The 22016-nt window shown below is 46.3% G+C and overlaps 1 protein-coding gene across 3 annotated transcripts in view; it reads right to left on the bottom strand.

Moving 5' to 3' along the window:
* The window catches only part of LOC106585836 (glutamate receptor ionotropic, delta-2), a 628475-nt gene that overhangs the window by 268341 nt on the left and 338118 nt on the right, over nucleotides 1-22016 (bottom strand). For all 3 annotated transcript variants that reach the window (XR_001324086.2, XM_014172508.2, XM_014172509.2), the window contains exon 3: nucleotides 5695-5979. Coding sequence is in view for 2 of the 3 variants with exons in the window: in XM_014172508.2 (XP_014027983.1) it covers nucleotides 5695-5979 (285 nt within the window). In the remaining variant the exon portion in view is untranslated. The remainder of the gene's footprint in view (nucleotides 1-5694; nucleotides 5980-22016) is intronic.

The raw sequence follows: 22016 nt of genomic DNA, 5'->3' as shown, positions 1-22016 counted from the left end.
GCTAGGAGGGCAGGCCTTCATTAAACCCATTCTGCAGCTGGGTCACTGGCGGAATGCACAATCCAACTCCCACCAAACATGAGTTCAAAGGTGCCTTCCAAAATGTGGCACTGATTCAGAAATTGTGGGAAAAAGTTGTGCTTTGGTCTCTGAATAAATTGGTTCCGTGGTATACCAATGCCGACTATGTACTTCTATAGCGCTATAGTGTTGCTTTGCATATACAGTGCCTTCAGAGAGTATTCACACCCCTTGGATTTTTCCACATTTTGTTTTGTTACAGCCTGAATTTGGATTACATTTAGATGTTTGGTCACTGGCCTACACACAATACCCCATAACGTCAAAGTGGAATTATGTTTTTAGAAATGTTTACAAATTAATACAAAATGAAAAGCTGAAATGTCTTGAGTCAATAAGTATTCAACCCATTTGTTATGGTAAGCCTAAATAAGTTCAGGAGTAAAAATGTGCTTAACAAGTGACATAATAAGTTGCATGGACTCTCTGTGCAGTATTAGTGTTTATTATGATTTTTGCATGACTACCTCATCTCTGTATGTTCAAATATTTGTAAGGTCCCACAGTTGAACAGTGATTAGAAACGGAATACATCTTAGCACAGGTAAATACTAGAGGAAAACCAGGTTCAGTCTGCTTTCCAACAGACACTAGGAGACAGAATCACCTTTCAGCAGGACAATAACCTAAAACACAAGGCCAAATATACACTGGAGTTACAATCAATGTTCCTGTGTGGCCTACTGTAGTATCAGTTTGACTTTAATCTGATTGAAAATCTATGGCAAGACTTAAAAATGGCTGTCCTGCAATGATCAACAACCAACTTGACAGAGATTGAATAATTATTTAAATAATAATGTGCACATATTGTAAAATCCAGGTTTGCAAAGCTCTTAGAGACCCAGAAAGACACATCTGGGTCTGCCAAAATTGATTCTACCATATATTGACTCAGTGGTGTGAATATTCATTTTCAATAAATGTACAAACATTTCTGATAAAATGTTTTCACTTTGTCATTATATGGTGTTGTATGTAAATGATTGAGATTGTTTTATTTATTTAATCAATTTAGAATTCAGGTTGTAACACAACAAAATGTGGAATAAGTCAAGGGCTGTGAAACTGTTTGAAGCCACTGTATGTCTATATGGTGTACATTAGTTGACTAATAATGTAGTTGATGTGAACAAATGATGACATTGCCTCCTTGTCATTGTCATCATTAAACAATGAACAGATGAATTGCACCTCATTAGATGCTGGGCTGAGTCGATGGTGTAAGGTGTTAGGGAGTATATACACAGCACCAACCAACACAGAGGGACAGGAAAAAACACACAGCCAGATGACTTGACGAACGATCCAGTTCCGGATGACATCATCAGTCAGGGTCAAAAGGTCAGAGGGTGAGAGTTGGCCTGGAGAGATGCCCATGCAGAGGACGAGGGGAGGAGAACATGCAGGAAATGTCTACTTATAGGCCCCTGTGTCACCACGGTTTTCAGAGAGGGCTGGGGGGCGGGGCTCGGACTCCACACACCAGCTTGTCTTTTTATTTCGGGAAACGTTTTATGACACATGGAGGGAGGAATACCCAGAGGTCCCTGCTGATGCACACGCCATTCGGTCGGCAGCTGGACTGCTGCTGTTTACAACGTGACTGTGTAGGGTGAGGAGGGAGGGAGGGAGGGAGGGAGGGAGGGAGGGAGGGAGGGAGGGAGGGAGGGAGGGAGGGAGGGAGGGAGGGAGGGAGGGAGGGAGGGATACGGATATCGAATAGTGAGGAAGTAAAAGAGTGTTGCTAATGTGAGTTCTTCATTACCATTACAGCTCGATAAAGAAGTGACACTAATGCCCCAGCCGGCAACATGCCAGGCTGCCACTGGTGCTATTGTTGTTATTGTCACCCTGGTTTACATTATGAGACTACAGGAGAATAATACAGACTGGGAAAATGAACAAACAGAGATGTGTTGGTACGAGGCACTTTCAATCAGTGAGAAAATACACAGGCGTAATTACAATCCAGATTAGCGTCTTCATTATCGTTAGTATTGAGAGAGGGGGTGCAGCGGTCTAGGTCTATACACTCTATATGCTATGAGTCACAGCTCTACAACTAAGAGAATGTCTGGGGATCATCCACTTAACCTTGGTGCTGGCTAATTTAATCCAAATCTAGTTATATATATATGGATTTACTCAGTTGTACACAGCAATGTTGTCCCAATATCTCAGAAATGATTATTTCGCACAATTCTAGCAGAAATGGGCATTGCCATGTAAAGGTCCTGAGGCAAACTCCTGTGGTGTATTCACTAAGAACCAAACAAAAGCAAATGGACGAAACCTGAATTTGTCCAACAAGAAATGCTTGTTATAGTTTTTCTAACTGTACGCACGCCAAATACACGCCAATCGCCAAATGCTAACGTCGATCCACTGAGGCAAAAAGGACATAAAAGGGAACTGTGCATTTTCTATATTAGTGGGTTAGGGTCGGGTTAGGGTTGGGTTAGGGTCGGGTTAGGGTCGGGTTAGGGTCAGGTTGGGTTAGGGTCGGGTTAGGGTCGGGTTAGGGTCGGGTTAGGGTCGGGTCGGGTCAGGGTCGGGTTAGGGTCGGGTTAGGGTCGGGTGGGGAGCTCAGATTTTCACTTTATCACATATAGTCAAACAGTTGTGGATGGGTTAGAAGTAATTGTATGTGTGTGTGTGCGTGTGGGTGTGCGTGTGTGTGTGCGTGTGTGTATCTGTCTGTGCTACATGCAGATTGAGTGAGGTACAGGTCTCAGGCTGCCTCCATCAATCCCAGAGTAGCTTCAGCATCTCTTCTGTGGCTGATGCTTTTACTATGCTTCACAACACACCTGCTTTACAAAGGCTGCCTCGCACCATAAATCTCCCTCAGAAAATACATTTTCATAATTTTCCCTCGGAAAAGAAATGGCTCCCTGTAAATCTGAAAGGCTAAGCAGCGGAAGTGTTTAGGCTGAGATTTGAGGCTCATGGCACATATTACTATTATTATAATTATTTGGGGTGGCAGGTAGCCTAGCGGTTAGAGCGTTAGGCCAGTAACCAAAAGGTTGCTCGATTTAATCCCTGAGCAGACAAGGCAAAAATCTGTCTTCTGCCCGTGAACAAGGCAGTTAACCCACTGTTCCCCGGTAGACGTCATTGTAAATAAGAATTTGTTCTTAACTGACATGTCTAGTTAAATAGAGATTAAAAATATATATGTATTATTTGAGGCTCATGGCACAGCTGCTCACCAGGAACTGGTGACTATTTAGAAAATACCTTCCCAAGGTGTTATATATAGAATCAGAATGTTTTATTAAATTGTACAAAAAAAAATCTACTTCATTGTTTTACTGTAAATGATGTTGCTACCTTGGATCATTTCAAATATATATGTAAATATTTTGTAAATAATAAAGAATGGCTAAAAAGCTAAATATATTTTCTGCCTAATATGTTGTACACTCACAGAACTGGATCAGAAGGGATACACGTACAGCACAAGTCCCACCTTCCCAAATCTATTGGTTTCCCATTTTGGAGAGGTGGCTGGGGATTGGTCAGAACTGGATCAGAAGGGATACACGTACAGCACAAGTCCCACCTTCCCAAATCTATTGGTTTCCCATTTTGGAGAGGTGGCTGGGGATTGGTCAGAAGTGGAGCCAATACTCAACCAATACAAAGGCTGCTTCTATGGTGGTAGCAGATTCTGGCAACGTCCCGAATTGCACTCTATTCCTTATATAGTCCACTGCTTTATAACCAGGGGCATAAAGGAAGCCCCGTAGGGCTCTGATAATGCACTATGTAGGGAATAGGGAGCCATTGGGGATGCTGTCTTTGGGGTCCCTCTCGGCTTCCTCTCTACCCACCATCAACAACAATGGGCCTACTTAATCATGTGTAGCTGTGTTATCGATCCCTGCACATGTTCTCTGCTTGAGGAATCTTGATGTGTTCCACAGTGGCTCCAACATCCAACTGGGATTTCACCTGCATCTTGTTTTCACCTGTTTTCCCAGAGTAGCTGTAGCCAGAATCATAGCCTAGGAGGCTTGGTAATATGCAGTCCTGTTGGGGAATGTCCTACTCCAACAGATGAAGTTGCGAGCCCTGTAGGATAGACTCTTTGTGCTTTTGCCTACTCCATTGACATTGTCAAGCCAAACAGTCTGGCAATTCAGCATTCTCTAAATATGAACATTATATCATTAATGAGCTGGAGGAGAAAGAGGATTTGAGCCTAATTCAATAACCACTACAGCTACCCTTCCTTCACACATTTGGGGATTGTTTATTATTTTTGTTCCACAGATCGTATTTGGCATGACAATTCCATAAGGAGATGACAAAACAACCCAGGCTAGATAGAGTGATAAACTCTGATCTGGAACCCAGGCTAGTTAGATTTATAAACTCTGATAGGAGTGACACCTCTGTGAACTCTCAAGCCCAAATCCCCCGGTACACAGACACAGAACTCCTATCGTTTTCAGTCTTCAGATTGCACCACTAGACCTAAACAAAATAGAGGAGTGGGCAACCCAATTCAATTTACACATACACACTGTATTATCCCCAATTTACACATACACACTCCAGAGTCCCCAAAGCCAGACGAAGACGAGGCGATGTGTAAGAGAACATTGTTACATCTCAAAGAGCTCGGGCTTAGAGACTGGTATGGTTAATACCTTGGAGGACCATCTTCTGGTGAATGGGGCGGGCAGCCGCAGAGAGTCGTTATAGCACTATACAACGCCACAGTGCAACTGGCAGTGTGAGACCCAAAATGGTTCTGCCGGCTGTTCTTCTGGGAGCCACACGTATTTAGCCAGCCTTGATGCTTTTAACCTGGTGCAGTGGACCATGGGAGATGAGCTCCATAGGGACAGACAGGGGGAGTGGAGATGAAGCTGCCTCACTCCCACACACAGGGCCAGACAGACGGATCTACACACTTACACATCTAGTGATAAACAATCCCTATCTCTCCGCCTCTCTCTCTCTTTCTCTCTCAGGCACAAACACACACACACATACACATAAAAACACATACACACAGACACACGCTCTGTCCCTCCCTCCCTCCCTCCCTCCCTCCCTCCTCCCTCCCTCCCTCCCTCCTCCCTCCCTCCCTCCCTCCCTCCAACAGTATGAACACATATAATCCAGTGTAATGAAGGTGGATGGAGATGGTGGGGAACATTAACTATGTTGGTGCATTGACTCTGGTCCTCCAGAATGCAGGGAGTTCAGGCCGTTAACCATTAGCATGCTAATGTCTGCCAAGCTGCGAGTCCATCAGATCTCCATCACACATCTTCATTCATCATTGAATCCTTCCCTATGAATATCAGCTATAGTGCATCCCTCCCCACTTCCTACTCTCTGCACCCCCCTTCTCAGCATACCTGGGTTCACATACTATTCAACATTTGCAAATACTTTAAGAGTGTTTGCTTAAGCCTGCAAGGAATGCCAGGTGGGCGGGGTTTGCCTCTTGAGACCTTTCCATTGGTTCCATTGCAAAAGGCAAGCTCAATCGAGCATAGATACAGTATTAGGAATTGTTTTTAATAGTATATGAGCCCAGGACCACTTCCCTCTCTTCCCATAACACCCCCGTCGGCCGATTCTTACCGTATTCCTGGTCGTAGAAGATGATAAACTTCTGCCAGCTGTACTCGCTGACCACTTGGAGGATGACGTCGTTGAGGTAGACAGGCGGGCGAACGAAGAGGGTGTAGTCATCCTGGCGGCCGCGGCTGACGAGGGGACAGCTGGAGCGAGGGGTGCCGGCGGGGGCACGCTGGATGAACAGGTGCGGGATGTGCATGGCGTCCGCCAGCGACTGCAGGGAGCCCGCCGACATACAGCCAACTGAGCTAATAAGAGCCAGGATCCCCCTGTTCATCAACTCACAGGCTGCACAGTGGGAGATAGAGAGGGAGGTGGGGGGAAAGGGGGGAAGGAGGGAGGGATTAGGGGAAAGACAGAAAGAGAGAGAGAGAGAGAGAGAGAGAGAGAGAGAGAGAGGGCGAGTTATTTAAAGTTCTCAAACTGAGTAAGAGAAAAGGGAATAGTAATGGACATACAGTAATGACATATACACACTGTGCCACTCTTTTCTTGGAGGAATCTGGATTATTACTGTATGATGAAGTTGTTAGCTTTAATCAGGAGCCAGCAGCAAAAGCAGGGGCTGATATATGAGTCTTCTATCATTTTAATTACCGTACTGGAACAGTGTGAATATCATTCCTTCCACTCCATTTAGAGATTCCTTTAAAAGCGATATTTTTAGAGACTGTGTGAATTCTGTGGCTATGACCAGGCAAGTCATTACTGGAACACAGACTGACACAACCGGAGTAGCTATGTATGTATGTACTGTATGTATGTATGTGCTGTATGTACTGTATGTATGTATGTGCTGTATGTATTTACATTTACATTTACATTTAAGTCATTTAGCAGACGCTCTTATCCAGAGCGACTTACAAAATGGTGCATTCACCTTATGATATCCAGTGGAACAACCACTTTACAATAGTGCATCTAAATATTTTAAGGGGGGGGGTTAGAAGGATTACTTTATCCTATCCTAGGTATTCCTTAAAGAGGTGGGGTTTCAGGTGTCTCCGGAAGGTGGTGATTGACTCCGCTGTCCTGGCGTCGTGAGGGAGCTTGTTCCACCATTGGGGTGCCAGAGCAGCGAACAGTTTTGACTGGGCTGAGCGGGAACTGTGCTTCCTCAGAGGTAGGGGGGCCAGCAGGCCAGTGGTGGATGAACGCAGTGCCCTTGTTTGGGTGTAGGGCCTGATCAGAGCCTGAAGGTATGGAGGTGCCGTTCCCTTCACAGCTCCGTAGGCAATCACCATGGTCTTGTAGCGGATGCGAGCTTCAACTGGAAGCCAGTGGAGAGAGCGGAGGAGCGGGGTGACGTGAGAGAACTTGGGAAGGTTGAACACCAGACGGGCTGCGGCGTTCTGGATGAGTTGTAGGGGTTTAATGGCACAGGCAGGGAGCCCAGCCAACAGCGAGTTGCAGTAATCCAGACGGGAGATGACAAGTGCCTGGATTAGGACCTGCGCCGCTTCCTGTGTGAGGCAGGGTCGTACTCTGCGAATGTTGTAGAGCATGAACCTACAGGATCGGGTCACCGCCTTGATGTTAGTGGAGAACGACAGGGTGTTGTCCAGGATCACGCCAAGGTTCTTAGCACTCTGGGAGGAGGACACAAGGGAGTTGTCAACCGTGATGGCGAGATCATGGAACGGGCAGTCCTTCCCGGGAGGAAGAGCAGCTCCGTCTTGCCGAGGTTCAGCTTGAGCTGGTGATCCGTCATCCACACTGATATGTCTGACAGACATGCAGAGATGCGATTCGCCGCCTGGTTATCAGAAGGGGGAAAGGAGAAGATTAATTGTGTGTCGTCTGCATAGCAATGATAGGAGAGACCATGTGAGGATATGACAGAGCCAAGTGACTTGGTGTATAGCGAGAATAGGAGAGGGCCTAGAACAGAGCCCTGGGGGACACCAGTAGTGAGAGCGCATGGTGCGGAGACAGATTCTCGCCACACCACCTGGTAGGAGCGACCTGTCAGGTAGGACGCAATCCAAGCGTGGGCCGCGCCGGAGATGCCCAACTCGGAGAGGGTGGAGAGGAGGATCTGATGGTTCACAGTATCAAAGGCAGCAGATAGGTCTAGAAGGATGAGAGCAGAGGAGAGAGAGTTAGCTTTAGCAGTGCGGAGAGCCTCCGTGACACAGAGAAGAGCAGTCTCAGTTGAATGCCCAGTCTTGAAACCTGACTGATTAGGATCAAGAAGGTCATTCTGAGAGAGATAGCAGGAGAGCTGGCCAAGGACGGCACGTTCAAGAGTTTTGGAGAGAAAAGAAAGAAGGGATACTGGTCTGTAGTTGTTGACATCGGAGGGATCGAGTGTAGGTTTTTTCAGAAGGGGTGCAACTCTCGCTCTCTTGAAGACGGAAGGGACGTAGCCAGCGGTCAAGGATGAGTTGATGAGCGAGGTGAGGAAGGGGAGAAGGTCTCCGGAAATGGTCTGGAGAAGAGAGGAGGGGATAGGGTCAAGTGGGCAGGTTGTTGGGCGGCCGGCCGTCACAAGACGCGAGATTTCATCTGGAGAGAGAGGGGAGAAAGAGGTCAAAGCACAGGGTAGGGCAGTGTGAGCAGGACCAGCGGTGTCGTTTGACTTAGCAAACGAGGATCGGATATCGTCAACCTTCTTTTCAAAATGGTTGACGAAGTCATCCGCAGAGAGGGAGGAGGGGGGGGAGGGGGAGGAGGATTCAGGAGGGAGGAGAAGGTAGCAAAGAGCTTCCTAGGGTTAGAGGCAGATGCTTGGAATTTAGAGTGGTAGAAAGTGGCTTTAGCAGCCGAGACAGAAGAGGAGAATGTAGAGAGGAGTGAGTGAAAGGATGCCAGGTCCACAGGGAGGCGAGTTTTCCTCCATTTCCGCTCGGCTGCCCGGAGCCTTGTTCTGTGAGCTCGTAGTGAGTCGTCGAGCCACGGAGCAGGAGGGGAGGACCGAGCCGGCCTGGAGGATAGGGGACAGAGAAAATCAAAGGATGCAGAAAGGGAGGAGAGGAGGGTTGAGGAGGCAGAATCAGGAGATAGGTTGGAGAAGGTTTGAGCAGAGGGAAGAGATGATAGGATGGAAGAGGAGAGAGTAGCGGGAGAGAGAGAGCGAAGGTTGGGACGGCGCAATACCATCCGAGTAGGGGCAGAGTGAGAAGTGTTGGATGAGAGCAAGAGGGAAAAGGATACAAGGTAGTGGTCGGAGATTTGGAGGGGAGTTGCAATGAGATTAGTGGAAGAACAGCATCTAGTAAAGATGAGGTCAAGCGTATTGCCTGCCTTGTGAGTAGGGGGGGAAGGTGAGAGGGTGAGGTCAAAAGAGGAGAGGAGTGGAAAGAAGGAGGCAGAGAGGAATGAGTCAAAGGTAGACGTGGGGAGGTTAAAGTCACCCAGAACTGTGAGAGGTGAGCCATCCTCAGGAAAGGAACTTATCAAGGCGTCAAGCTCATTGATGAACTCTCCGAGGGAACCTGGAGGGCGATAAATGATAAGGATGTTAAGCTTGAAAGGGCTGGTAACTGTGACAGCATGGAATTCAAATGAGGAGATAGACAGATGGGTCAGGGGAGAAAGAGAGAATGTCCACTTGGGAGAGATGAGGATTCCAGTGCCACCACCCCGCTGGCTCGATGCTCTAGGGGTATGCGAGAACACGTGGGCAGACGAAGAGAGAGCAGTAGGAGTAGCAGTGTTAACTGTGGTAATCCATGTTTCCGTCAGCGCCAGGAAGTCTAGGGACTGGAGGGTAGCATAGGCTGAGATGAACTCAACCTTGTTGGCTGCAGACCGGCAGTTCCAGAGGCTGCCGGAGACCTGGAACTCCACGTGGGTCGTGCGCGCTGGGACCACCAGGTTAGAGTGGCAGCGGCCACGCGGTGTGAAGCGTTTGTATGGCCTGTGCAGAGAGGAGAGAACAGGGATAGACAGACACATAGTTGACAAGCTACAGAAGTGTTGTTTCTTGTATTATTGTCTCCTGTGTCTTTAGAGAACTGTTTCACTTTGATATCCTTTTTCTTCTGTCCTGATTTTCTCTTTCTTTTCTTCTGTTAACTAGATATTCTTTGTTGTTCTTCGTTAGCTAGCTAGCTTCTTCCAAAAAGTATAATGTATGTACTGTATGCATGTATGTATGTATGTATGTATGTATGTATGTATGTATGTATGTATGTATGTATGTATGTATGTATGTACTGTATGTATGTATGTATGTATGTATGTATGTATGTATGTATGTATGTATGTATGTATGTATGTATGTATGTATGTGCTGTATGTATGTATGTGCTGTATGTATGTACTGTATGTATGTATGTGCTGTATGTATGTACTGTATGTACGAATGCACGCATATAAGTACACAGACACACACAACACAAACACACACCCAGACAACCACACACACACATCTACCCTCCTAGTTCTGGGCTGTGTAGCCAGGCCAACAACACCCCACCCACAACCACGCACATATCTTTCCACCTACTCACAAACGCACACACACAATTAAACACCCACGCCAACAGGAAGCATCTGTGACAACACCAGTGTCCCTGTGCATCACAGCCTCCTCTCATCTCAAAGGAATTAGACTCCATGCGGTGTGTATACTCGGCTGAATCAGGCTATTTTAAAAGCGTACCTCAAAGGCTGTGTAGCCTGGCCAACAACACCCCACCTCCAACCTCCTTCACTATCCCCTTCATCCCCCACCCCTTCACCACGTTGGCCTGCCTGCCCACTCGTCCCTTGCACCCCCTCACTCCCCAGGATGCACGCTGACATTAGACACCAACATTCATCTCACTTCTAACGCTGGTTTTCTTGTCACAGAGTTGGGAAGGTGAAACATGGAGTGGCTAGTGGAGCTGTGATGCAGAGTAATTTGCCAACTCTGACAGAGAAATAGAAGTGTCAAGTAAGGGTGTGCTAGAATAGAGGCAGGAATAATGCTGCTAAGAAAACCTGATCGAAAAAAGGAGAGAGAGAGAGAGAGAGAGAGAGCTAGAGAGAGAGCGAGAGAGCGATAGAAAGAGAGCGTGAAAGAGAGAGAAAGATATAGAGAGAGCTAGAGAGAGAGAAAGAGAGCTAGTTGAGAGAGCTAGAGAGAGAGAGAGAGAGAAAGAGAGCTAGTTGAGAGAGCTAGAGAGAGCTAGAGAGAGAGCTAGAGAGAGAGCTAGAGAGAGAGAGAGAAAGAGAGAGAGAGAGAAAGATTGAGAGAAAAAAAGAGCTAGAGAGAGAGAGCTAGAGAGAGCTAGAGAAAGCGAGAGAGCGAAAGATAGAGATAGAAAGAGAGCTAGAGAGAGAGAAAGAGAGAAAGAGAGAGAGAAAGATAGAGAGAAAAAAAGAGCTAGAGAGAGCTAGAGAAAGCAAGAGAGAGCTAGAGAGAGAGAAAGATAGAGAGAGAAAGAAAGAGAGAAAGATAGAGAGAAAAAAAGAGCTAGAGAGCGAGAGAGAGAGAGAGAGAGAGCGAGAGAGAGAGAGAGAGAGAGAGAGAGAGAGAGAGAGAGATAACACAAACTCCCAACAGCAGCTCTGCCAATGGAGGAGCAAGGATGTGCCACAAGAGTTTAGTGGACTCTTCAATATCATCCCTACCACTACCAGACACACAGACATAAACACACACACATCTCGCTTTCTCTCTCTCTCTCTCTCTCTCTCTCTCTCTCTCTCTGTCTCTCTCTCTAGTTCTCTCGCTCTCACTAAGGCGCAAGGCACCAAGGTTAACACAACCGCCACATTTCTTATTAATCATCTTATGTGACTAGAAAAGTGATGATGTGGTGTAAAACTTCACAAAAAGTTATCCAACATCTTTTTTCTTCTTAAACTTAAGAGTTGAAGTACTCTTGAAGGCTGCACTTTATAAATTCAGCCTTGAATAATGAATCAATCTTACAATATATAATTACTTATAAACTGGGTGGTTCGAGCTCTGAATGCTGATTGGCTGACAGCTGTGGTATATGACTGTATACCACGGGTATGACAAAACATTTATTTGTACTGCTTTAATTACGTTGGTAACCAGTTTATAATAGCAATAAGGCAAATCAAATCCAATTTTATTTGTCATATGGGCTTGACAATCTGGACCCTTTCTTTCTAAAATTATCTGCCGAAATTATTGCAACCCCTATTACTAGCCTGTTGAACCTCTCTTTCGTGTCGTCTGAGATTCCCATAGATTGGAAAGCAGCTGCTGTCATCCCCCTCTTCAAAGGAGGTGACACTCTTGACCCAAATTGCTACAGACCTATATCCATCCTACCCTGCCTTTCTAAGGTCTTCGAAAGCCAAGTTAACAAACAGATTACCGACCATTTCGAATCCCACTGCACCCTCTCCGCTATGCAATCTGGTTTCAGAGCTGGTCATGGGTGCACCTCAGCCACGCTCAAGGTCCTAAACGACATCGTAACCGCCATCGATAAGAAACAATACTGTGCTGCCGTATTCATTGACCTGGCCAAAGCTTTTGACTCTGTTAATCACCACATCCTCATCGGCAGACTCAGTAGCCTTGGTTTCTCAAACGATTGCGTCGCCTGGTTCACCAACTACTTCTCTGACAGAGTTCAGTGTGTCAAATCGGAGGGCCTACTGTCTGGACCTCTGGCAGTCTCTATGGGGGTACCACAGGGTTCAATTCTTGGGCCAACTATTTTCTCTGTATACATAAATGATGTCGCTCTTGCTGCTGGTGAATCTCTGATCCACCTCTACGCAGACGACACCATTCTGTACACTTCTGGCCCTTCTTTGGACACTGTGTTAACAACCCTCCAGACGAGCTTCAATGCCATTCAACTCTCCTTCCGTGGTCTCCAACTGCTCCTAAACACAAGTAAAACTAAATGCATGCTCTTCAACCGATCGCTGCCTGCACCTGCCCGCCTGTCCAGCATCACTTCTCTGGACGGTTCTAACTTAGAATTTGTGGACAACTACAAATACCTAGGTGTCTGGTTAGACTGTAAACTCTCCTTCCAGACTCACATCAATCATCTCCAATCCAAAGTGAAATCTCGAATTGGCTTCCTATTTCGCAACAAAGCATCCTTCACTCATGCTGCCAAACATACCCTCGTAAAACTGACCATCCTACCAATCCTCGACTTCGGCGATGTAATTTACAAAATAGCTTCCAATACCCTACTCAACAAGCTGGATGCAGTCTATCACAGTGCCATCCGTTTTGTCACCAAAGCCCCATATACTACCCACCACTGCGACCTGTACGCTCTCGTTGGCTGGCCTTCGCTTCATAATCGTCGCCAAACACATTGGCTCCAGGTCATCTACAAGACCCTGCTAGGTAAAGTCCCCCCTTATCTCCGCTCACTGGTCACCATAGCAGCACCCACCTGTAGCACGCGCTCCAGCAGGTATATCTCTCTGGTCACCCCTAAAGCCAACTCCTCCTTTGGTCGTCTCTCCTTCCAGTTCTCTGCTGCCAATGACTGGAACGAACTACAAAAATCTCTGAAACTGGAAACACTTATCTCCCTCACTAGCTTTAAGCACCAGCTGTCAGAGCAGCTCACAGATCACTGCACCTGTACATAGCCCATCTATAATTTAGCCCAAACTACTACCTCTTCCCCTACTGTATTTATTTATTTTATTTATTTTGCTCCTTTGCACCATATTATTTATATTTTATCTCTGAACTTTCTTCAAACTACAAATCTACAATTCCAGTGTTTTTCTTGCTCTACTTTATTTACTTTGCCACCATGGCATTTTTTGCCTTTACCTCCATTATCTCACATCATTTGCTCACATTGTATATAATCTTATTTTTTTTAAAAATATATTTTTTTTTTTCCTACTGCATCATTGATTGTATGTTGTTTTACTCCATGTGTAACTCTGTGTTTTTGTATGTTGTCGAACTGCTTTGCTTTATCTTGGCCAGGTCGCAATTGTAAATGAGAACTTGTTCTCAACTTGCCTACCTGGTTAAATAAAGGTGAAATAAATAAATAAATAAAATATGCGCTGAATACAACAGTGAAATGCACCTCAGGGGTTTGTGGTATATGGGCAATATACCACGGCTAAGGGCTGTATCCAGGCACTCAGCGTTGTGTTGTGTTTAAGAACAGCCCTTAGCCGTGGTATATTAGCCATATACCACACGCCCTCGTGCCTTATTGGTTAAGTACAAAACAGACTATGTGGCTTTGTTAGTATTGAATTAGTAATGGCATCAATGACACATTATTTTATGCTTTTAAGGGGCAATCTATGATTGGTACATTAATGACATTATGGCTATAAAATGATTATTACTGCCTTAAAGAGTATTTCTCTGATGGATTAATGGACCTAATGGACCTAATGCAGTCTTTTTTCATCTGAATATGCTTTGCTAACAGAGTACGCTAACATGTAGGGCGATCACTTAACCAGCCTCGCTTAGTGGCGTCATGGCCTCAGTGGAGGATAGCCAGGCTAATCGTCATGGCTTCAGTGGAGGATAGCCAGGCTAATCGTCATGGCTTCAGTGGAGGATAGCCAGGCTAATCGTCATGGCTTCAGTGGAGGATAGCCAGGCTAATCGTCATGGCTTCAGTGGAGGATAGCCAGGCTAATCGTCATGGCTTCAGTGGAGGATAGCCAGGCTAATCGTCATGGCTTCGGCGGAGGATAGCCAGGCTAATCGTCATGGCTTCGGCGGAGGATAGCCAGGCTAATCGTCATGGCTTCGGCGGAGGATAGCCAGGCTAATCGTCATGGCTTCGGCGGAGGATAGCCAGGCTAATCGTCATGGCTTCGGTGGAGGATAGCCAGGCTAATCGTCATGGCTTCGGCGGAGGATAGCCAGGCTAATCGTCATGGCTTCGGCGGAGGATAGCCAGGCTAATCGTCATGGCTTCGGCGGAGGATAGCCAGGCTAATCGTCATGGCTTCGGCGGAGGATAGCCAGGCTAATCGTCATGGCTTCAGTAGAGGACAGCCAGGCTAATCGTCATGGCTTCGGCGGAGGATAGCCAGGCTAATCGTCATGGCTTCAGTGGAGGATAGCCAGGCTAATCGTCATGGCTTCGGCGGAGGATAGCCAGGCTAATCGTCATGGCTTCGGCGGAGGATAGCCAGGCTAATCGTCATGGCTTCGGCGGAGGACAGCCAGGCTAATCGTCATGGCTTCGGCGGAGGACAGCCAGGCTAATCGTCATGGCTTCGGCGGAGGATAGCCAGGCTAATCTGCACTTATTGAGACACTTTGGATAATTACCACCCTCATCTCTCACATCAAACACTTAAGTCAGCAGGGGTCTCAAATCTTTTCTCATTAGCGTACGTTAACTCCTTAACCGCGGCTTGGCGCAACCCCGACCACCTTGTTACATCATTGAAACGTGCGAGACGTAGTGCGGCAGAACGAAATACAACAACTGTACTGTTACCAGGTAACAAAAGAGAAAAAGCTCAAGGTTGCAATGGACAACACACAACAACCTTGAATCATGACTTCAGAGTACAGTTCACTTGAGTCCCAGGAGTAGCATGGCAGTTAACCAGCCAGGGTTTGTTCCAACTAGGTGTGTGTGTGTGTGTGTGTGTGTGTGTGTGTGTGTGTGTGTGTGTGTGTGTGTGTGTGTGTGTGTGTGTGTGTGTGTGTGTGTGTGTTTGTGTGTGTGTGTGTGTGTATAGCCCTGCCTAATGCTGCAGTCACACGAGAGTGGGAGTGAAGTGACTGCAGACTGTACTACAGAAAGGCCCCATTTACTCCAGACAGGGGAACATGAGAGAGCTCAATAACATGCTCTGCTGCAGACAGAGCTCTCCACCTCGCTCACTGTCAACTCACCTACACAATACATCTACTGCCATACAGTATGGGGGAGTGAGGAGGGGTACATGCCACATGTGTGTGTGTGTGCGCGCACCTCTGTGTAAGTGTGAATGCGTGTATTTCTGTGTGTGCATGTGTGTGTTACCTGAACGTCTGCACATACATCAGGATGTTTCTCTTTGTGTGTCTGTGTTTATTTGTTTGCTGCTGTTGGCCGTCCTATTTCTCTGTCTGTCGTTCTGTCGTTCTGTCTGTCCGTCTGTCCGTCTGTCCGTCCGTCCGTCCGTCCGTCCTTCCGTCTGTCTGTCTGTCGTTCTGTCATTCTGTCGTTCTGCCCGTCCGTCCGTCCGTCTGTCTGTCCGTCTGTCTGTCTGTCTGTCTGTCTGTCTGTCTGTCTGTCTGTCTGTCTGTCCGTCCGTCTGTCTGTGTCTCTCGCTCTTGCAGTGCATGCTGGACGTTTTTGGGAGTTTGAGTGTTTGGTGTGGAGGGCTCTGTCATAAATTATTTTCTTGATTCTTTCCTTGGTCTTTCATTTCAAATTGTATTTTCTATGGTGGAGGGTTAATGCTCTATTTGTTTTAGCGGTACCCACAGTTTTTTTTCAAAGTTAGGGAGGAAGAGGATAGAGTCTAGTCATGCTATAGATGGTGGTGTAGATGAGGCTGGGACTAGTCAGGCTATAGATGGTGATGCAGCTGTGGCTGGGTCTAGTCATGCTATGGATGATGGTGTACATGAGGCTGGGTCTAGTCATATCATGGATGGTGGTGTAGCTGAAGCTGGATCTTGTCAGGTTATGCTAGTGGATGAGGAGAGTATAGTGGGGAAGGGTAAGCGACTGGGGGGGTGGAGGACGGAAGAGGAAAAAGGGGGAGAAGAAAGGAGTTGGGATGGGAGAGGCTGGTGTGGTAACAGGCACTAAAGAACCTTTGCCTGGTGTTGGGGGCGGAGGTAGTCAGGATGGGAGATGGAGATGGAGATGAGGAGAAGGAAGGTGAGTCTGAGTCTGAGGACGATGAGGAGGATTTAATTTCAGACTCATCCTCAATGGGTCCAGAGCTGATAGCCAGTCAGGCAGAAGGGTCAAGGTACACGGTAAGGGAACTGTCAAGGTTCCTGAATGAGACTAAAGGGAAAAAAGTTAATATTGAGGCTTTTTTTGCGATCCGGTAAAGTTTGTAAGATCAGAACAACACCCTATGAAAAATGAGGGGCATGGTGTCCTCTCACCCAGGAAACAGTTTAGGTTCAAGAAGTGGGTAACAACCGTGCGTAAAGGTCTACCTTCAGACGCTGTTAAGATGTATTGTTTCTTTCTGGCACTGGGGCTTTTTGAGCTTTGCTATTGGTCTCTGTCTTTGCTGGATTTTCTCCCACTTATGGAGACTCTTTGGGTAGGCTCGCTTAATATAAATGGCGCCAGAGATGTGGGAAATAGGAGTGTGTTGGGTGAATACAGTTGAAGTCGGAAGTTTACATACACTTAGGTTAGAATCATTAAAACTCATTTTTCAACCACTCCACAAATTTCTTGTTAACAAACTATAGTTTTGACAAGTTGGTTAGGACATCTACTTTGTGCATGACACAAGTAATTTTTGCTTGACATCATGGGAAAATCAAAAGAAATCAGCCAAGACTTCAGAAAAAAATGGAGACCTCTACAAGTCTGGTTCATCCTTGTGAGCAATTTCCAAATGCCTGAAGGTACCACGTTCATCCGTACAAACAATAGTATGCAAGTATAAACACCATGGGACCACGCAGCCGTCATACCGCTCAGGAAGGAAACAAAAATTAAATTGTTTGGCCATAATGACCATTGTTATGTTTGGAGGAAAAATGGGGACGCTTGCAAGTCGAAGAACACCATCCCAAACATGAAGCACGGGGGTGGCAGCATCATGTTGTGGGGGTGCTTTTCTGCAGGAGGGACTGGTACTCTTCACAAAATAGATGACATCATGAGGAAGGACATTTACGTGGATATATCGAAGCAACATCTCAACACATCAGTCAGGAAGTTAAAGCTTGGTCGCAAATAGGTCTTCCAAATGGACAATGACCCCAAGCATACTTCCAAAGTACTGGCAAAACAAAGTCAAGGTATTGGAGTGGCCATCACAAAGCCCTGACCTCAAGCCTATAGAAAATGTGTGGGCAGAACTGTAAAAGCGTGTGCGATCAAGGATCCTACAAACCTGAATCAGTTACACTGCTCTGTCAGGAGGAATGGGACAAAATTCACCCAACTTATTGTGGGAAGCTTGTGGAAGGCTACCCAAAATGTTTGACCCAAGTTAAACAATTTAAAGCCAATGCTACCAAATACTAATTGAGTGTATGTAAACTTCTGACCCACTGGGAATGTGATGAAATGAATAAAATCTGAAATAAATTATTCTCTCTACTATTATTCCGACATTTCACATTCTTAAAATGAAGTGGTGATCCTAACTGACCTAAAACAGGGAATGTTTACTAAGATTAAATGTCAGGAATTGTGAAAAACTGAGTTTAAATGTTTTTGGCTAAGGTGTATGTGTCACGGTTGTCGTCGGTGAAGGAGGACCAAAACGCAGCAGGTAAGTGCAGGCTCATCTTGACGTTTTATTTATTTTCAAAATGAATACCAAAATAACAAACACTAGAACGAACGAACAACAACAAACAGTCTGGCAAAGCATAAGGCTCAACACAGAACAATCACCCACAAATAACAAACACAAACACACCCTAATATATGGGACTCTCAATCAAAGGCAGATAGACAACACCTGCCTTCAACTGAGAGTCCCAACCCCAATTAACCAAACATAGAAACAGACATACTAGACTAATCATAGAATACCTGAAAACCAAACAGTGCCCAAAAACCCCAGAATACTTAAACCAAATGCCCCTTCAACAAAACACACCACCCCGAACCACATAAAACGAATACCCTCTGCCACGTCCTGACCAAACTACAATACCAATTAACCTTATACTGGTCAGGACGTGACAGTATGTAAACTTCCGACCTAAACTGTATAGGGCAGGTAATCAAGGAGGTGATGGAGTGTCATTATGCGCTGATGCGCGTAACGATGGTGACAGGTGTGCGCCATAATGAGCAGCCTGGTGACCTAGAGGCCAGAAAGGGAGCACACGTGACAGCTAGGTTCTCCATGCTCAAGGAGATGGATTCTCCCAGCTCCTTCTTCTTTGGTTCGGAAATACAGGGGTGAAGCAAAGGGTATGCGTTGTCTACGGCTTTCAGATGGGCGTCTGACCTCTGTGGTGAGGGAGATGCGGGAGTGGACTGCAGAGTTTTATACTTGTATAGGGCAGAACTGTGTGATCCTATGTGTGCTCAGGTTTTGTTTGCAGAACTAAGCTCCCTTTGGCACAGAGGGATGAAATGGACATTCCCCTGTTGTCCCATCAACTGGCAGAGGCTGTGACCCAGATGTCCCCTGGCTATGCACCGGGGGTCGATGGACTCCCAGTGGAGTTTTATAAAAAATTCTGGGGAATAATTGGACTGGATTTCTTTTGCGCGTTGCATGAGTGCGTCGAGGTAGAGTTGGCGATGAGCTGCCGTCAGGCGGCAGCCCAAAAAAGGGGACTTGTGTGAACTTAAGAACTGGAGGCCTGTGGCATTACTCTGTGCGGACTACGAGATATTTCCCAAGGTCCTCTCTAACAGACTGAAGTCCCATCTGGACTCTATAGTACACCAGGGCAAGACATTGTGAACCGGGACACTCAATCACGGACAACTTGTTCTTAATCAGGGACATGTTGGACTTGTCGAGAGGTTCTAACTTTGGACTGGTCTCTTTAGATCAAGAGAAGGCTTTTGATAGAGTGGACCATGAGTATCTGTTTAACCTGTTAGGGCTAGGGGGCAGTATTGACACGGCCGGATAAAAAACGTACCCAATTTAATCTGGTTACTACTCCTGCCCAGTAACTAGAATATGCATATAATTATTGGCTTTGGATAGAAAACACCCTAAAGTTTCTAAAACTGTTTGAATGGTGTCTGTGAGTATAACAGAACTCATATGGCAGGCCAAAACCTGAGAAGATTCCATGCAGGAAGTGGCCTGTCTGACAAGTTGTGTTTCATCTTGGCTCTTTTTATTGAAGACTGAGGATCTTTGCTATAACGTGACACTTCCTACGGCTCCCACAGGCTCTCAGAGCCCGGGAAAAAGCTGAACGATATCGAGGCAGCCTCTGGCTGAAACACTTTATCGCGTTTGGCACTTGGCCGATCAGAGTACTATGGGCTTAGGCGCGTGCCCGAGTCGACCCCATGCTTTATTTTCTTTCGTCTGTTTACCTAAACGCAGATTCCCGGTCGGAATATTATCGCTTTTTTATGAGAAAAATGGCATAAAAATGTATTTTAAACAGCGGTTGACATGCTTCGAAGTACGGTAATGGAATATTTAGAAATGTTTTGTCACGAATTGCGCCATGCTCGTCACCCTTATTTACCCTTTCGGATAGTGTCTTGAACGCACTAACAAAACAACGCTATTGTGATATAACAATGGATTATTTTGAACCAAACCAACATTTGTTATTGAAGTAGAAGTCCTGGGAGTGCATTCTGACGAAGACAGCAAAGGTAATAACATTTTTCTTATAGTAAATCTGACTTTGGTGAGTGCTAAACTTGCTGGGTGTCTAAATAGCTAGCCCTGTGATGCCGCGCTATCTACTGAGAATATTGCAAAATGTGCTTTCACCGAAAAGCTATTTTAAAATTGGACATATCGAGTGCATAGAGGAGTTCTGTATCTATAATTCTTAAAATAATTGTTATGCTTTTTGTGAACGTTTATCGTGAGTAATTTAGTAAATTCACCGGCAGTGTTCGGTGGGAATGCTAGTCACATGCTAGTCACATGCTAATGTAAAAAGCTGGTTTTTGATATAAATATGAACTTGATTGAACAAAACATGCATGTATTGTATAACATAATGTCCTAGGGTTGTCATCTGATGAAGATCATCAAAGATTAGTGCTACATTTAGCTGTGGTTTGGGTTTATGTGACATTATATGCTAGCTTGAAAAATGGGTGTCTGATTATTTCTGGCTGGGTACTCTGCTGACATAATCTAATGTTTTGGTTTCGTTGTAAAGCCTTTTTGAAATCGGACAGTGTGGTTAGATTAACGAGAGTCTTGTCTTTAAAATGGTGTAAAATAGTCATATGTTTGAAAAATTGAAGTTTTTGCATTTTTGAGGAATTTGAATAACGCGCCACGGGATTACACTGGCAAGCGTCCCACCTAGCCCATAGAGGTTAATGTGATGTCTGTGTTTGGATTTGGGGAAAGGATTTTGACCTATGTGAAGATGTTGTATGCTGGGGTGTCATGTATGGTCAAGGTGGGAGGGGGGCTCAGTAGGCCAGTCTGGGTGAGACGGGGAATTAGACAAGGATGCCCTCTATTGAGGCAGTTATATACACTAGCCATTGAGCCTTTTTTAGGCCTGCTACAAAGGAGACTGCAGGGAGTGTGCTGGACAGACATGGGTGTGTTGACAGGCATAGCAGTGTCAGCATATGCAGATTACATTTCTGTGATGGTCAGGATATGCAGGCACTAGAAACAAGTCTGAAGGTGTACGAGGGAGCTTCGTCAGCTAAGGTAAACTGGAGCAAAAGCAAAGCTCTGTTATGTGGGGCATGGAGGGATAGGGCCCCTCCTCTGCTTCCAGGGGGTTTGCAGTGGGCTTGTGAAGGGCTTAACATTTTGGGGGTGTACCTGGGCTCGGAGAGGTGGGTCAGGAAGAACTGGCAGGGGCTGTCACTGGCAGTGGTGTCAAGACTGGCCAGGTATGCTGGCTCCTTTCCCAAGTGTCATATAGAGGGAGGGTGCTGATAATCAACAACCTGGTGGCATCTTCCCTGTGTCATAAACTGGCTGTCCTCAACCCCACCACCGGTCTGCTCGCTGGATTTTTCCTGGTCGGGGCGGAAGTGTTGTACATGTCCATCCACGAAGGAGGACAAGGCCTAGTAGAACTGGAGAGCAGGGAGGCTGCTTTCAGACTAAAGGCGGCGCAAAGACTGTTGTACCATACTGATGTTGACTGGAGGGAACCAGCATGTGTGCTGCTGAGGAGAGTTGGAAGATTAGGGTTGGACCAGCAGCTGTTCCTCATGAAGCTGGAGAGGCTGAGTACAGCAGGTCTCTCAGACTTTCACTCTGCATTGTTGAGGCCCTGGCAGCTATTAAGGCCCACACAAGAAGGGGGTGTGGAACCTTGGCTGTGGGTGTGGGAGGAGCCTATCTTCCACAACCCAGCCATCCCTTTGAGATCGGTACTGTCGGCCACCCTGAAGAAGCGACTGACGGCAGCGGGTTTACTAAGGCTGGGTGACCTGCGACTGCTGGGAGAGAAGGGGTGGAAAACCACGGAAGTCCTGGCACAACAAACACAGGAATAACGTCTCTCAGGCTGCTGGAGAGATTCCTGGAGGAGGTCCAGGAGGCACTGTCTGAGCTGGTAAGGGGGGTGTTTGAGCGGCCAAAGGGGG

This window comes from Salmo salar, chromosome ssa24, assembly GCF_905237065.1.
Source record: "Salmo salar chromosome ssa24, Ssal_v3.1, whole genome shotgun sequence".
In the NCBI taxonomy this organism is placed as follows: Eukaryota; Metazoa; Chordata; class Actinopteri; order Salmoniformes; family Salmonidae; genus Salmo; species Salmo salar.
This window is presented reverse-complemented; position numbering and strand designations above follow the sequence as displayed.